Here is a 17420-nt window from a genome sequence, read left to right on the forward strand (position 1 = left end):
AACACGTGACCTGTCCAACTTCCGGAAATCACTACAAACTTATTTGTTCAAAAAGGCATACCGTAATGATCCAACTTAAATGCCTGGACCCTGCAACGCAACGAAAGTAATACTCGAACTGGACACAACTTAACACTTCCTCCTTGATTCCCCAATGTGCCTGTCACACGTAAACCTTACCACAATATCACTCTGTATTTCTCATACCGGAATTGGCGATCGCCAACACGGTACTATGTAAGCCACATTGAGCCTGCAAATAGGTGGGAAAATGTGGGATACAAATGCAACAAATAAATAAATAAATATACATTCAAAGCGGTTTACGTTTATTATAAGGCTTTGGTTTACGTTTATTATAAGGCTTTGGATGTGTGGACTGATTAGAGCAAAACTCATTGCCCCAGTTTATATCTGGTGAAATGTTATTGGAAGCTGAGCAGGAATCCGCGGGCGGCAGGGCCGGTCTTAGCAAGTGCGGGGCCCTATGCAGACCAATTTGGTGGGGCCCCACCCTAGCTCCACCCCCGCCCTAGCTCCACCCCATTGATAAGATTATTCCATTTTTAGAACATTTTTTTTCTTATGAAATTTCAAATAAAGACAAATGAAGCTAAACTTGTACAAAAAAACTGATTGAAATAATAAGCACAATGCTATCATGAAACCTCCCCGCCCCAGAAATTATTCAGTTCAAGTCCACTACAATTAGTAGTTCCAATTCTCATAACAAAGGAGAATAAAGGAAAAATATTAAGAAAAGATCCAGTACTTTCAAATTCGGGAGCTGACGGCGGGCTCAGCGGGCCCAAGCCGGGGGTGGGCGCTGCGCCGATGGTGGCGGGAGCGGAGCGGCCGAGCCACGGGAATGGGGATCATCTCAGGCGACTAAGGCAAGCAGCGGCGGAGGTCGGAGCGGAGGCACGAGCGAGGCAGAGTTGAGGCGCTCCGCGCGGGGCCCCCTTAGGTACAGGGCCCCCTTAGGCACAGGGCCCTATGCGGTCGCCTTGGTCGCCTCTGCCTAAGACCGGCCCTGCCGGGCTGGTCTCTCTTTTTTTTAATGATGCTAGAGTTAATGCAAATCTGGAAAGAAAATCATAAAGGTGTGTTTGGTTTTTTTTTTCCCCAATTATGCTCCAAGCTCTTACCGGCACACTGCACACATCGTGTGACATGCAAGCACACACTTGAAGCCCAAGCTTTTTAATGTGTGATGAAAAGTTGCTTGAAGTGCTACCAAGTATTAAACGCACATTCTGGAGCCCCACTTGTTTTTCCTCTGAAAATAGTAACTCTGTAACAAAATGAGTTCTTTGGGAGGTGTATTTATTTCCCCTAGGAAGCAGCCTTGCACTGGCAGCCTGGGGAGTCGGGCGGTGGCGAAGCTAGGACTGAGTGGGCCCCGGGTTGAAAAATGAAAACAGGCCCCCCCTATAGCACCATTTCTCCCAAGGTAGCAGGGAAGGGGGGGGGGGGGAGAGGAGGGGAAACCCCTTCAGAGCTCCAGTAAACAAACCCTACAAAAAACAAATACATTCCATACCTATATAGAATACCTGACATATAGAAACTGAAATACAAGATATCAGAGATGCACATTTCAGAAAGTTGATGTATTACAATTAATACATTCAGAAAAAAAATAAATTTTCTACCTGTATTGTCTGAGCATTGCTTTGGTCCCAGGGTCTCTTTTTTTTTTTTTTTTTTTCTTAATTTACCAGGGTCTCCTGTCCAGCATCTCCTACCTCTCATCCCTTCTTCTGGACCAACATTGCTCCATCTCTCTCTCCTGTAACCCCCTGCCCCCACTCCTCACCACAGGGCCAGTATCTCTCCCTCTGGCACTCTGACCACTCCCAACCCCCCCCCCCCCCCCCCCATGGTCTGGCATCTCTTTCTATTGGTCCAGCATCTATCCCCCCACTTTTTTAGTCTGGGAGTCTCTCTCTTTCCTTGCACCCCCCTCCCGCCCACGTCCAGCATTAACCCCCTAATGCTAGAAAGTTGTGTGCCCAAATTTCCGACTAGCGGGCAGATTTGCACGTGCAACTTACAGAATAAGGTTAGTTGCATGTCTAACGTACTGAATGAATTAGCTGCTTATTAGCCTTAATGACAATAACACTCATAACTGCCCTTAGTCGGTATTCTATTAGTTGTGCACTCAAATTCCAGAGCGTGCAACTCCAAAGGGAGGGGCATGAAATTAAGCACATGTGTTCTAGAATACCAGCATTTACACACTTAACTGTTACTAATCATTTCTGTAGTACTACTAGATGTACACAGCACTGTACACATTATAAGCAGGTGCTTTCTCTGTCCCTAGAGGGCTCATAATCTATTTTCTTTTTACCTGGGTCAATGGAGGGTTAAGTGACTTACCCAAGGTGACGTAGTAACAAAGTAACCCAGTAAATGACGACAGATAAAGACCTGAATGGTCCATCCAATCTGCCCAACAAGATGAACTAATGGTATGTGATGCTTTATACCCGAGTTTGATTTGTCCTTGTCATTCTCAGGGCACAGACCGTAAAAGTCTGCCCAGCACTGTCCCTGTACTGAAGCTAATGTCGAAGCCCCTTAAAATTTACACTCCAGCTCATCCATATCTATTCAGTTACGATCAGGGCACAGACCGTAGAAGTCTGGCCAGCAGTGGTTTTGCTTCCCAATTACCAGCGTTGCCACCCAATCTCCGCTAAGATTCCATGGATCCATTCCTTCTAAACAGGATTCCTTTGTGTTTATCCCACGCCTGTTTTAATTCTGTTATCGTTTTCATCTCCACCACCTCCCGCGGGAGGGCTTTCCATGTATCTGCCACCGTCTCTGTGAAAAAATACTTCCTGACATTACTCCTGAGTCTGGCCCCCCCGTCAACCTCAATTCGTGTCCTCTAGTTCTACCACCTTCCCATCTCCGGAAAAGGTTTGTTTGTGAATTAATACCTTTCAAATATTTGAACGTATGTATCATGTCATCCCTGTTTCTCATGTTCAGGTCTGCAAGTCTCTCGTCGTATGGTTTGCAATGCATATCCAATGGGAATCAAGTCGGGGTTTGGTGGCAGGAGGGCAGATGCTGGAGCACCACGGAGGGGAGAGGGGAGAAGGTAGTGTAGTATCGTCACTGGGTGGGCCTGAGTCAAGAATGGGTTGGCCTGTGCCCACCCAGGCCCACCTGTAGCTACACCACTGAGTTGGAGAAGGGGGAGAGCGTGAGAAGTTAAGGGACTCATTTTCGAAACAAGAAATGTCCAAAACACAGCACAAAATGGCAGATAAGTGGTTTTTTTTTTTTTTTTTGCCAAAATGTCCGAATCACTATTTTTGAAATGCATTTTAAAGATGTTTTTCTATGCAGTTCATCTGTAGTACATCCAAATCACAAGTGGGTGGGATTTGGGCGTTCCCAAAACTTTTTTCTGCCGTAACGCAACAGAGCAAAAATGTCCAGGGCTAAAAGACGTTTGGTCTAGACCTATTTCAATCATGACTACATCACAAAAAGGTGCCCTAAATGACCAGATGACCATTGGAGGGTTTAAGGCATGACCCTCCCGCCCGACTTCCTCAGTGGTCATTGGTCCCCTCCCACCCCCCAAAGATATGAAAGAAACAGTACATACCAGCCTCTGAGACAGCTTCAGATGTTATGGCCAATCCTGTTAGAGCAGCAAGCAGGTCCCTGGAGTAGCCTAGTGCACTGTAGAGAAGGGGACCCAGGCCTCAAAACCCACCAAAAACCTACTGTACCCACATAAAGGTGACACCTGCAGCCATAAGGGCTACTGTAGTGGTGTATAGGTGGATACAGTAAGTTTTTGTTGGGTTTTAGAGGGCTCACCATACAATATAAGGGGGTAACGATGAGATGTTACCTGGGACCCTTTATGTGAAGTCCATACAGTGTTCTCTAGGGTGCCCCACTGCTCTGGTGGGATGTCTGTGTGGCCAATCTACTAAGAATGCTGTCCCCCCACCCCTTCTGTGTTTTTCTTTTGGATTATTATTTTTTTTTTTTTCAAAAATCATCCAAAAAGACGTACTGAGCCCAAAAACATCTAGCGAATGGCCATTTTCGAAACAAAAAGATAAGATGTTTTTCTGGTTCGAAAATCGCCAGGTTCGCCACTTGATTTTTTTGGATGTTGTCAGCAAAACATCCAAATTGGGATTTAGACCTCATAGTGAAAACTAGCCGTTGAGCCCGTAAAAACGGGCTGGTATTGAGGTTTTCCTCCCCCCGCAGTCACCACCGCTCCCCCCCCCCCCCCCTCGAAGTCGCCGCCACCCCTCCACCTGGCCCGGGCCCTCTCTTCACTTCTGAACTTACACATCCATTCGCCGAACGCAGCAACGCACATCAGCTGAGCTGCCCCTTCCTTCTCTGCCTGTGTGTGTCCCGCCCTCGCTGACGTTACGTCACAGGAGGGCGGGGCCACAGGCAAAGAAGGAAGGGCTCACTGCAGCTCAGCTGATGTGCGTTGCTGCGTTCGGCGAATGGATGTGTAAGTTCAGAAGTGAAGAGAGGGCCCGGGCCGGGTGGAGGGGTGGCGGCGGCGACTCCGAGTGTGGGGGGGAGCGGTAGCAACCTCGGCGGCGCAGTTTCCCTCTCTGTCCCGCCCCCCCCCCCCCCCCGTCATCATGTATTGACGCGGGGGCGGGACAGAGAGGGAAGTCTCTACTGCGCATTTGCGAGTGAGTCTGTCACTCGCCATTTATATGTTTGATGCCCCTCTTTCACTTTCTCAAGATAATGTGGTAGATTTTAGGAATGGAGAGTGAGAAGTTCATTTTTTTTTTTTTTTAAAAAGGTGATCGTGGGAGTCTTTTCAGGGTTTCAAGGTAGGAGAATAATGCGTTCTCTTTCTCTCTCCTTCCAAAGTCATGTGGACAGTGGGAGAATGGGGTTTGGAATGTAAAAAGAGGGGTTCACCTCTCCCCCCCCCCCCCCAATCTGCTACCTCTTCCCCGACCCCCATACTGTCAGCTATCTTTTAATTCTCGCTCTGGACAGGTTTACTGTAGGTGTATTCAAAGATTTTGGAGTAATGTATGGCCAGTGGCGTTCCTAGGCTGCCTGACACCCGGGGCGGATCACCGATGCGCCCCCCCCCCCCCCACCGGCAAAATTACACCCTCCCCCCCCACGGGTGCATTTTTACCTGCTGGGGGGGTACCGCGCGCCTGTTAGCCGAGTCTGCTCGTTCCCTCCCTGCTGCTCCCTCTGCCCCGGAACAGGAAGTAACCTGTTCCGTGCAGAGGGAGCAGCAGGGAGGGAACAAGCGGACTCAGCCAACAGGCGCGCGGCACCCCCCCCAGCGGCGTGCACCCGGGGCGGACTGCCCCCACCGCCCCCCCCCCCCTTGGTACGCCACTGTGTATGGCTCACTTTGACAGAGATCTTTCATTTTACTGGCCCAATGCTATATAAATATTTGTTGTTCGAGGGTCATAGTTTTAATAATATGCTAAGTTTGGATGAATCTATACTTGCCAATACTATGCTTTCTTTAGCTCTGAAGTAGTTTTCTCACACTGGAAGACTCTGTTATCTCGCTTCTCATCAGGAATGGTGGGATTTGTTGCTCCAAACGTACACGTTTGAAATGTACCTGGCTAAAAAAATCACCACGCTTTGTCAGATATTAGAAAAAGTGGTCTGTGTTAATGTCATATCTCTCATCAGTAAGATGAGCAAGGTTGCAACCCTTTTGTATTATAAGTATGAACTATTCTGAATGCTGAAAATATCCTCAACCAATATACACCCTCCCCCTTTTCTTGCTCTCCTTTCTCTCTTTTCCCTTTTTTCTCTCCCATAATCTTTTCAAGAAGGCATACCATAAGCATTCATCGTAAATACTAAAAAAAAAAAAAAACCACCATACACGATATATACAAAACCGAACTTTTATCACATGACTGATTAAACTCTCTGAAATTAATGATTAAGCAATACCACTTTAAACCGCATGCTGAATAGGAACTCTATATATAGTCGAAGACCCAATGTACGTTACAATCCAATTCGCTACGTGGGAACCTTCACGCAAGACCATCATGTATTATTCTTTACCATGTATATATACAACATGATCTGTTCTAACTATGTTTAATACTATTTGCAACTCTGTTACCCGGAAATGGCGGTGGTCTGCAAGGCTACCGCCATTACGGCAAATGTAAGCCACGTTGAGCCTGCAAATTGGTGGGAAAATGTGGGATACAAATGCTACAAATAAATAATACATGAATATTTGTTCTTTATTACACTACTAGTAAAAGAGGCCCGTTTCTGAGCAAATGAAACGGGCGCTAGCAAGGTTTTCATCGGCAACACCCCTCCCCGCCAACCCTTTTGTTGTTGTGGCGTTGCTCCGCCCTCAACGTCATGACGTTTGACGCGAGGGCGGGGCCCGTAGCGATTTGCCACCCCCCGCCTCCCTCCCTCCCTCCCTGCCAACCCCTTCGTTGTTCTGCCATTGCTCCGCCCTCGAGGGCAGGGCCGGAGCGATTTCCCGCCTCCCTGCCTCCCTCCCTGCCAACCCCTTCGTTCTGCCATTGCTCTGCCCTCGAGGGCGGGGCCCGTAGCGATTCCCCAGCCCCCTCCCTCCCTCCCTGCCAACCCCTTCGTTGTTCTGCCATTGCTCCTCCCTCGAGGGCGGGGCCCGGAGCGATTTTGGTGGCTTCACCACCACGAACCTTCGAACCTTTTTGAAGGAAGTCAGGGCTTGGCTTCACTGACGTCACTGTCTTCAGAACGTTGAGGGTGAGTTTTATATATATATATAGATGTAATAGGTTAGCATTGCTGCTTGTTGTTGCCTTCTCTTTTGTAACAAAATCATTAAAAATGTTTAAACCAAAACTGGAGCCCTTGTGCTGACAAGATTTTGACCCCCAGGCACCGAACCTGAGTGAAGATTTCAAAACAGTTCCAGCTGTTTTTGGATTAACATAAATTTACAAGTTGAACTGGTTCGCCTTCCCCTGTAGTTGATGTTTTTCGTAGAGAATGACATATACACAGTAACATAGTAGGTGACGGCAGAAAAAGACCTGTACGGTCCATCCAGTATGCCCAACAAGATAAACTCATATGCGTTACTTTAGATGTATACCTGACCTTGATTTGTATCTACCATTTTCAGGGCACAGACCGTAGAAGTCTGCCCAGCACTAGCCCCGCCTCCTAACCACTAGCCCCGCCTCCCAACCACCGGTGCTGCCACCCAATCTCGGCTAAGCTTCTGAGGATCCATTCCTTCTGACACGGTGACAAAGTTTATCCCTGCCCCGTCCCCGCAGGTTCTGTCCCCGTCCCGTCCCCGTGGGCTCTGTCCTCATCTGCAGAAGCCTTGAACACTTATGATTTTATATTTAAATCTTTTTATTAAAAGTATATAAAGGAACAATATGCTGTGCAACTGTTGTGTATAAATTAGAAATAGAAAACAATAATAATGAGCAGCTATAATAACCCTCCTTCCCACCACCACCCTCTACCCATCCCCGCCCCGTCCCCATCCCCGCGGTTACTGTGGTTCCCCGTCCCCGTGTCATTCTCTAGTTTATAACTGAATATATTTTGTGCTAAGATACTGTAAAATACTGAACTTTATTTGAGTACTTTGTACAATGTTAAAATTAATAAAAAAAAATAAAGATGAAGAGCTTTTTATGAGTTTCTCTAGTCTGGTAACCTTTTCTGCTGGGGGTGGCCCTGGGTCCGTCTGCCTGAATTGCACTGCACCCACTAAAACTGCTCCAGGGACTTGCATACTGCTGTCAGGGAGCTGGGTATGACATTTGAGGCTGGCATAGAGGCTGTCAAAAAAAGTTTTAATTTTTTTTTAGGTTGGGAGGGGGGTTGGTGACCACTGGGGGAGTAAGGGGAGGTGATCCCCGATTCCCTCCGGTGATCATCTGGTCAGTTCGGGCACCTTTTTGAGGCTTGGCCGTAAGAAAAAAAAAATGGACCAAGTAAAGTCAACCAAGTGCTCGTCAGGGACACCCTTCTTTTTTCCATTATCGGCTGAGGACGCCCATGTGTTAGGCATGCCCCACTCCCGCCTTTGCTACGCCTCCAACATGCCCCCTTGAACTTTGGTCGTCCCTGTGACGGAAAGCAGTTGAGGACACCCAAAATCGGCTTTCGATTATGCCGAGTTGGGCGACTCTGGGAGAAGGACGCCCGTCTCCTGATTTGTGTCGAAAGATGGGCACCCTTCTCTTTTGAAAATAAGCCTGTTGGTGCCCACCAACTTCTTTTTAGGCCCACCCAAAATCTGTTTTCTGGCTACGCCCATATGTGGCCCAGAAATTTGTACGTAAGCTCTGAAACACAGTATGGGTTCTAGCCAGAGGCAGGGGCATAGCCAGACTTCGGCGTGAGGGGGCACATTTTAGCCCCCCCTCGGCGCTGCCGCCCCTGACATTTTTTACCCCCCGCTGCCAACCTTCCCCTGCTGCTGCCAGGTACCTTTGCTGGCGGGGGTCCTGAACCCCCGCCAGCCGAAGTCCCCTTCAACGCCGGTCTCCGAGTCCGTCGCGTTCGCTGATCTGGATTCTGTTTCTGTGAGGAACGTGCAGGACGTCAGGACTCACAGAAACAGAATCCAGATTAGCAGCGTGCCGTAGACCAGCGCTGAAGAGGACTTCTGCTGGTGGGGGTTGGGGACCCCCGCCAGCAAAGTTACCTGGTGGCGGGGGATGATTAGTGGTGGGGGAGGGGCGGCGGCGGCAGGGGGAGTGAAAGCAGGGGGCCAGGGCTAAATCTGCAGGGGCCCATGCCCCCATGGCCCCACCTAGCTATGCCCCTGGCCAGAGGGTTTTACCAGAAGGCCCATCATTGCAAATGTTGCTGTGTGCTGGATGGAGGCCTAGAGCATTCTCAACGGCAGTGCCCACATTGTACAACAAAACGCTTCCTGAATGACTACTGCGGGATCATTGCTGATCTTTTCGTAACGCACTGAAAAGTTGGTTTTACCCAAAAAGTCAGAATAGTGGGGTCTACTGGGGTAGGTGTAGGGGTTTTCGTGTAGTTTTTATTTGATGGTAATAGAGTTTGAGAGAGTGGGGAAGTAGGGAAAATGTTTGTAACCAGGAAATGTTAAAGGTTTTATTAAGGAGGGTGACCTCATTTGTGAACCATTTCAATTGTTTTTATGTAGGCAGTATATAGAAACTTGTATGTATAAATCAATTCGTTCTGAGTCCCTAATGAAGAGCAGCCTAGAAATCCAGACAGGGATGGAAAAGCTTGTATGCATGTGTCAGGCATGTGCTGCATGAACACGCCTGATTTCTGCCATGTAGCCAGGATAAAGATTTTTCCAGTTTGTTAATCCTTGTGGTGTGTGTGTGTGTTTGTGTTTCGCTGCAGAGACCCTTATGAACACCAAACTGGAGACAGCTGATCTGAGGTGGACAGCTCACCCGAGAGTGGATGGACAGGTACGAGGTGTAAAGTGTCCAGCAGTATGGTTTTTTGGGGGGTTTTTTTGCCCTTCATAATTCAGTGGGGCTTATCTGACTAGAAAATATGTTTAGGGCCCAAGTGGGTCTCAAGCTGTCTTGTTTCAGAGGGCTCCCTGCTTGTCCTGGGAGCAGCCATTTTGTGCAGCAGGACATGATGTCCTGGCCTGCCAAGAGAGAAGTAAAAGAGCACGATGACATCACCGCTCTGTGACTGCTGACACAAAATGGCTGCCTTCATCTACCACAGCGATGGTGTTAGCATGCCCACACCTTTTTAATGAGAGGTTTGGGTATTAATACTGCTGCTGTCACAAAATGGGCCCCTTTACAAGCAACAGCAGTACAGCAGTGGTGTCATCCTGTCCCACCTATTTGTGTGAGGTGAAAAGAAAGTGACATTGCTGATTTAAATAAAAATAAAGGCAGTGGCGTTCCTAGGGTGCCCCCCCCCCCCGGGGAAAGGACACCCCCCCCCCGGGTGCATTTTTACCTGCTGGGGGGGGGGGGGTGCCACGCACCTGTTGGCTTTGCTCGTTCCATGCTCCCTCTGCCCAGGAACAGGAAGTAACCTGTTCCGGGGCAGAGGGAGCACGGAACGAGCGGAGCAGACAGGCGCGTGGCACCCCCCCCCCCCCCCCCAGCGGCATGCACCCGGGGCAGACTGCCCCTACCCTCCCCCCCCTTGGTACGCCACTGAAAAAAGGTAAGCTGAGGTTACTGTGGAAAAAGCTATATTTGTGGAGGCAGGAGGGCTGGGTAAGACATTAGAAGCGTAAGAGGATCCCAGGCAAGATAGACGTATAAATGACATCTAAAAATATATAGAAGGAAAATGACAATATTGCTTACAAGTACAAAACAGTTATCTGTCGTAGATTTTTAGGTGATTTCCTCCCGCTGCACCACGTCCCTTTCTCTCCTTACAAAAGGTGCAGCCATTCTTTGTGTAAGCGGTACTACTGAGCTGAGATCCACGGAGACAGGCACGTGGACGCATCCTTCCGTGCTCAGAAGTAATCCGAAATGTTTTCCAAAGATAACTTGAAGATGTGGGCAGATCAGGACCAGGGGCTCCACCCAGTCTGCCCATTTAAAGGAGGTTTCCATGCTAGCGGCAGGCTGGTTCCGTTAAGGGGACCTCATGAAACATTCATGCCCCAAACCCAGGGCTGGTTGTGAAATGATTATCTCTTTGATGTGCCTTTCTTTCCCAACCTGGTTGCCTAATCCTTGAAAAGGCAGACCCGCCTTCACCTCAGGCTCTAAACATGTGCTTAAAAATATCTCTCTCACTTTCCTCTTTGTGAAGGCTCTCTGTCTTCCTACACTACCTCAGCTCAGAGGCGTAGCTAGGTGTGGGGTGCATGAGGAGTAGTCCTTTCCCTAGATGGATTTTGAATAAAGTGGCACCTATGCAGAACAGCCTTTCAGCTTCACATTCATGCCTGCTTTACATCACAACCTGGCTACACTTCTGCCTGAGCTATCTCTGCACTCGCTCACCTTCCCCCTCCCCCCAACTTTCTGTCTCTTTCCGTCTCTTCCCCTGCCCCCATCTCACTCACTACTATTTATTTCACTCCTTCAGGTTAGTGCAGGGATCCTAGGTTGGGGAGGGGTTACCATTCTGTGTTAATGCAGGGGGAGCTGTGGGGGGTGAGGGTTAAGGAGCCGACAACATTTAGTGTTAGTGCAGGGCAACCATCTGTCAGTGGTTACTGCAGGGGGCACTGCAGCAAGGAGCGTTGTCACTCAAGAGCTTTTGCAGAAAGCTGTGTGTGGATAAGTGTAAGGGGACAGACAAAGATCTCAATATGTATTCTTTGGAAGAAAGGCAGGAGAGGGGAGATATGATAGTCGCTGTCTGGGGGAAGATGACAGGGGTTCAGTGGACCCCAGGACCCGGCAGTGGCAGCCCAGGATGCCTGACTCTGAGCGGGAGGGGGGGAGAGGAGCATAAGTACGTAAGTATTGCCACACTGGGACAGACCAAAGGTCCATCAAGCCCAGCATCCTGTTTCCAACAGTGGCCAATCCAGGTCACAGATACCTGGCAGGATCCCGAGAAGTTCAATACGTTTTATGCTGCTTATCCCAGAAATAGCAGTGGATTTTTCCCAAGTCAATTTAATAATAGTCTATGGACCTTTCCTTTAGGAAGCCGTCCAGACCTTTTTTTAAACCCCGCTAAGCTAACTGCCTTTACCACGTTCTCTGGCAGTGAATTCCAGAGTTTAATTACACGTTGAGTGAAGAAACATTTTCTCTGATTCATTTTAAATTTACTACTTTGTAGCTTCATCGCATGCCCCCTAGTCCTAGTATTTTTGGAAAGAGTAAACAAACGATTTACGTCTACCTGTTCATTCATTATTTTATAGACCTCTATCATATCTCCCCTCTGAGCTGCTGTAGGGTTAAGACGCTATTCTGCCCCTTTGATCAGAGCGCAGTTCTCTAGGGGCGGAATACAAGCAGAGCTCATTTAAATCTAATTTAAATGAGCTCTTCGCTATTCGTTCTCTTCTGTGCTGTTTGCACGAAGATCATGGGTGTGAAGGTAAATGCGGGCGTTAGTGTCCTCTATCACCCACGTTTACCTTTGATCATCAAGCTGTTAGTGTGGCTGGAGCAGAGGGATTTGTCACTCGTGTCACTGGACGGGATGCGGTGGGGGGGAAGGGAGTTCACCATTCAGTGGCGGTGCACTTTAAACACTCTGCCTGCTATTCAGCATCTTTTTAAAACACTGGCTGCCGCAGGTGTCTCTAGGCTTGGATATTTAGCCCTGGCCTGTACTGAATGTCTGGTTCTTCCGTGACCGGCAGAAGTGATCTGAGTTCTGCTGGTATTCGGTGTTGAAATCTCTGGGCAAGTTAGCACAGCTTTTTGTCTGGCCTCACTTGCTCGGAGAGTTATCTGAGTACAGGCAGTGAATAACTTTTGGCTCTGCCCACGAACCACCCTGGCAGTACCTGGAGAGAGCTGAGACGGTCTGACTAGATGTTTAGCGCACTCTCTTGTCTGTCCCCTTCTCCTCTACTGCTAATTCCAGACTCCGTTCCTTTTATCTCGCTGCACCTCACGCCTGGAATAGACTTCCCGAGCCTGTACGTCTAGCCCCGTCTTTGGCTGTTTTCAAATCCAGGCTAAAGGCCCACCTCTTTAACGCTGCTTTTGACTCCTAACCTCTACTCACTTGCCCTGTACCCTTTTATCCCCACCTCTTTAATTCCCTTACCTCTTAGTTGTTCTGTCTGTCTGCCTGTCCTATTTAGATTGTGAGGTCTTTGAGCAGGGACTGTCTTTTCATGTATGGTGTACAGCGCTGCGTATGCTTTGTAGCGCTATAGAAGTGATAAGTAGTAGTAGTAGTAATGTAGAAGCCTGCCCTTGCAGATCAGCAACGCGGCTGCGCAGGCTTCTGTTTCTGTGAGTCTGACGTGCAGGGCGTCAGACTCACAGAAGCCTGCGCAGCTGCGTTGCTGATCTGCAAGGGCAGGCTTCTAGATGGAATGTTGCTAGTGGAGGAGTAGCCTAGTGGTTAGTGCAGTGGAAGGTGGGATGTTGTTACTATTTGAGATTCCGGAATGTTACTATTACTTGAGGTTCTACACGGAATGTTGCTACTGTTGGAGATTCTGTTGCTACTATTTGAGATTCCACATGGAATGTTGCTATTCCACTAGCAACATTCCATATTTAGATTGTGAGCTCTTTGAGCAGGGACTGTCTTTTCATGTATGGTGTACAGCGCTGCGTATGCTTTGTAGCGCTATAGAAGTGATAAGTAGTAGTAGTAGTGCCGCTGAAAATCTGGTCATGAACCGGTCAGCAGGAGCGGGAATCGTACCCTGTGTGACGGGCACCTTGTGTCCTCATCCACCGCGCCATGGGAAGTGATTTTTGTTCCCCTGCCTCCCTTATGCCCTGTGCGGTGGCATCGCCCACAAAACCCTCAGGTTGGTCCTGAGCAGGAGTTAATTGGGTATTTATTGTTCCTATCAGATTAGCTCGACTGAATGTTGACCCCTCTGTTTCTGATCCTTTGAAATTATCTCCATACCCACCAATCCCCCATCCAGAGCAATATTCATTTTAGCAAGCCAGCGAGGGGTAAATTTAGTGGATAAGTTTGCCACTGAAACTATCCAGATAGCTTTAGGACAGTCTTCTGTGTTGATCAACATGTCTGTCTTACTTTAATTTAATCTCCTTAATGTCCGTGTTGACCAAATAAAGTTTTGTCATGCCCTGGTAAGGCCTCTTGTGTTGCCTCTGTGTATGTTGGATAAATTTTGTGCAGACTGTTCACCCAGTCAGCGAGGGGAAAATTTAAAAGCTCAGTTTGTCCAGCTAACTTCAAAAGTTGTTCAGATAAACCCTTTGAATATCTAGCCCAGGGTTGTCCGTCCAACCTCCGTCCTCGAGGGCCGCAATCAAGTCAGGTTTTCAGGATTTCCCCCAATGAATATGCATGAGAGCTATTTGCATGCACTGCCCCCATTCTCATGCATATTCAGTGGGGAAATCCTGAAAACCCGACCTGGTGAGGGCTGACGTTGGACACCCTTGATCTATCCCTTCCATTATACCAGGATTCTTATGGTCCTTTTTGTTCGTTTTACCTTGACAGTGGGAGGAGCTGAGTGGTTTGGATGAGGAGCAGACCAGCGTGCGCACCTACGAGATCTGTAACGTTCACCAGCCCAACCAGAATAACTGGCTACGCACAACTTACATCCCCAGGCAGGGGGCCAGCCAGGCCTACGTGGAGCTCAAGTTCACCATTGTGGAGTGTTCGTCCATTCCCAAAGTCACTCGTGCCTGCAAGGAGACCTTCACCCTCTTCTACTACGAGTCGGATACGGACACAGCCACTGCCACGTCCCCTGGCTGGATGGAGAACCCGTACGTGAAAGTGGACACCGTGGCAGCTGACTTCCTCACCCGCAAGAAGCAGGGCATGGAGGCTTCTGGCAAGGTTAACTCCAAGACCCTGAGGATTGGGCCATTGTCCAAGGCTGGCTTCTACTTGGCCTTCCAGGACCAAGGGGCTTGCATGGCACTGCTCTCTGTTCGGGTCTTTTATAAGAAGTGCCCCCGTGCCACAGTCAACTTCACAGTGTTTGAAGAAACAGTTCCTAGGGGCTTGGTGATGCCAGTGACGGGGAAGTGTGTGTCCAACACAGTGAAGCTGTCCACCATGCCAGTGAGTATGTACTGCCGTGAGGACGGGCAGTGGGCAGAGCAAGCCATGACAGACTGCACTTGTGCGCCGGGGTTCGAGCCAGCCGAGGAAAATACCAGGTGTAGAGGTGAGAAGGGTTGGGGGAAGCAAGGATTGGGGAAGAATGTTAAGCAGGAAGGACGTGGGTCTTTGTACTCTTCAGAGGTGGAAGAGTCTGGTCCTTGGCCCATTGCATGGTGAAGAATAAATATGGTAAGAAGAGACCGTTTCTAATTGTATGGAGGACATGTTTTGGTGGGGGGGGGGGGGGGAGAGGAAGGGAAGGACGGGTAAATCTCTGGGGGCGAAAGGAAATGGACTCATCCCCCTTGATTCTATCCAGTAGGTTCTGCTCTTTGCCCTTGTGGTGGTTGGGTGTGGCTATCTCTGTTGGTTCAGGGAACCTTTTGTACTAAGGGTGACTGCTACCATTTTGACACATTTCCTCATTGAGGACTTCAAACCTAGATGAAGTAATCTCAAATGATTGGAAGAGGGAAAGGGGAAGGACCCAGTAGTCTTGAGAGGGAATTAGCTTTTGCATTCTTTAACTGCCAGGCCTTGAAAAATATGTCCCACAAATTTATAAGTGAAATCGGTCTTCTGTCTCCCCCCCCCCCCCCCAACCCCAATATTTCCTGATCTTCCCAAAGCCAGGTCCCTGGTATTCTGCAGTCTTGTAGGCCTTGGGGCTTGTGTACTCATGCTATCGTCATATTTGGGCCTGTTTCTAGCAGTGGAAGAGCAAGAGGGGTGGAAGTCGGGCATGGGTTGTGGAAAGGGGGAGCTAGATAGATGGCGACAAAGGGGAGTGAGAGAAGAATGGGTAGAAGCTACACTTAGGGTGGGAAAGGAGATGGATGGAGATAAGGAACGAGGGGGAGGGATGGAGACAAAGATCAGTGGGGAAGGATAGGAAGCAAAGGACAGAGATAAATAATGGGTGGAGAGGGCAGAGAGATGGAGACAAGAATCTGGTGGGGGGGAAGGTAGAGGAATGGATTGAGATAGGAGAGGGAAAGTGGAGGAAGGGCACAGATCTAGCAACCCTGTGGGTCCCAGAGAGCTTTTTTTTTTTTGCACAGGCTCTGATACCAACTAAAGAATGAGCTGTGGAGAGTTTTTACATCATGCAGTACAAAAGCTGTCCCAACCTGGAAAGGATTGAAAGAGAGAAGGAAGGAGGACTGGGAGTGGGGGGCAGTTAACAGGGAAAGAAAGTCCCAGCTTGTATACATCCCGTCATTAAACCTCTTCCTTGTTTTTACTAAAATTGGCTCCTGGCGGAAGCTGCATGGACCCCTCCCTTGGCTGGGCAGGAGGAATGGAGGGAGGGGAGCAGACAGACTGGCAGTGGGCCCAGACGAGGCAGCTGCCACACGGTGGAGAGGGAAGGTAACACACGACACCCCTCCCTCCCCAAGGCTCTGAGACGTGTAAAGGGCCATCATCACCCACCACAACACATATGATTCTGTGGGATTTTTGTTTCATTTATTTACTGTTTTCTAATTTCTACATAACCAGAAACTAGACTTCATGTGTTAAGGATTGCTCTAATGTATAAACTGGCCGGAACATTTAAAGTACTTCTGTATAAGTGGGGGAGGAGAGGGATAGGAAAGAAGAGGGCTGGGATTATTGGGAGGCTCGATGAAGCCTGTACCAGCAATTTTCAGTGATCTGAATATTAGATTGTTCTATTTTGAGCAACGTTTATTTACGAGTGGGATTTGTATTTGGTTATAGGGTTTAAACAATCCTTGTTTTGCTTTTCTGGATCAATAAAACTTAAAAAAAACAAGCAAACAAAGCATTTGAGTAAAGGAATGAGGTGAGTGCATGTTTAAATTTGGAAGCTTTCAGGACTTCTGAGGTCACCATTTCTGCAAACTCTTAGGTGCTGAAAGTGTTTGCCTGGTAAATATGAACTGCCAGTGACCCCGGGGCACAGGGGAAAGAGGGAAGGGAGGCCAGGATTAGCCAGGACATTTTTTTTTTTCTTCACTAAACGAATAGTTAAGCTCTGGAACTCATTGCCGGAGGATGTGGGGGACAGTGGCTGGCGTATCTGGGTTTGAAGAAGGTTTGGGCAAGTTCCTGGAGGAAAAGTCGATAGTCTTCTGTTGAGATGGACTTGGGGAATGCACTGCTTGTCCTGGAATTGGTAGTATTGAATGTGGGTACTTTTTGGGTTTCTGGCAGGTATTTGGGACCTGGATTGGCCACTGTTGGAAAACAGGATACTGGGCTAGATGGACCATTGGTCTGACCCAGTATGGCTACTCTTGGGTTCTTATCTTCCCACCTCACCCACACTGACATCATACTCCACATTCCATGTCTAAGGAGTGAGGCTCATTACTGTCAGGGCCGCCAAGAGACTGGGCCAGGGCAAGGCTGCCCCGGGACCCCGCCCCAAGGTCGCCGCTCCACCCCCCCTCCGAAGATCGCCGCAGCCACTGCTCCCCCCTCCCTCCCCTCCGAGGTCGCCACCGCTCCCCCCCTCCATCCGCCACCGGGCCGGGCCCCCTGCTTTGAAATTGCAGTCTCTGTGAAAGCAGCGCTGCAGGCAGCAGAATGCCTCCCTTCTGCCCTCCTTCCCTCCTTGTGTCCCGCCCTCGCGGAAGTTACGTCAGACGAGGGCGGGACATAGGGAGGGAAGGAGGGCCGAAGGCAGGCGTTCTGCCTGC

At 49.0% G+C, this 17420-nt stretch overlaps 1 protein-coding gene across 1 annotated transcript in view; it reads left to right on the top strand.

Annotated features, from left to right (window-relative positions):
• EPHB4 (EPH receptor B4) overlaps positions 1-17420 on the top strand; it is a 115074-nt gene that overhangs the window by 54063 nt on the left and 43591 nt on the right. Inside the window, exons 2-3 of the mRNA XM_030186319.1 lie at positions 9403-9473; positions 14134-14815. Of these exons, the coding sequence (XP_030042179.1) occupies positions 9403-9473; positions 14134-14815 (753 nt within the window). The remainder of the gene's footprint in view (positions 1-9402; positions 9474-14133; positions 14816-17420) is intronic.

The sequence above is a fragment of the Microcaecilia unicolor genome, chromosome 14, assembly GCF_901765095.1.
Source record: "Microcaecilia unicolor chromosome 14, aMicUni1.1, whole genome shotgun sequence".
Taxonomy (NCBI): Eukaryota; Metazoa; Chordata; class Amphibia; order Gymnophiona; family Siphonopidae; genus Microcaecilia; species Microcaecilia unicolor.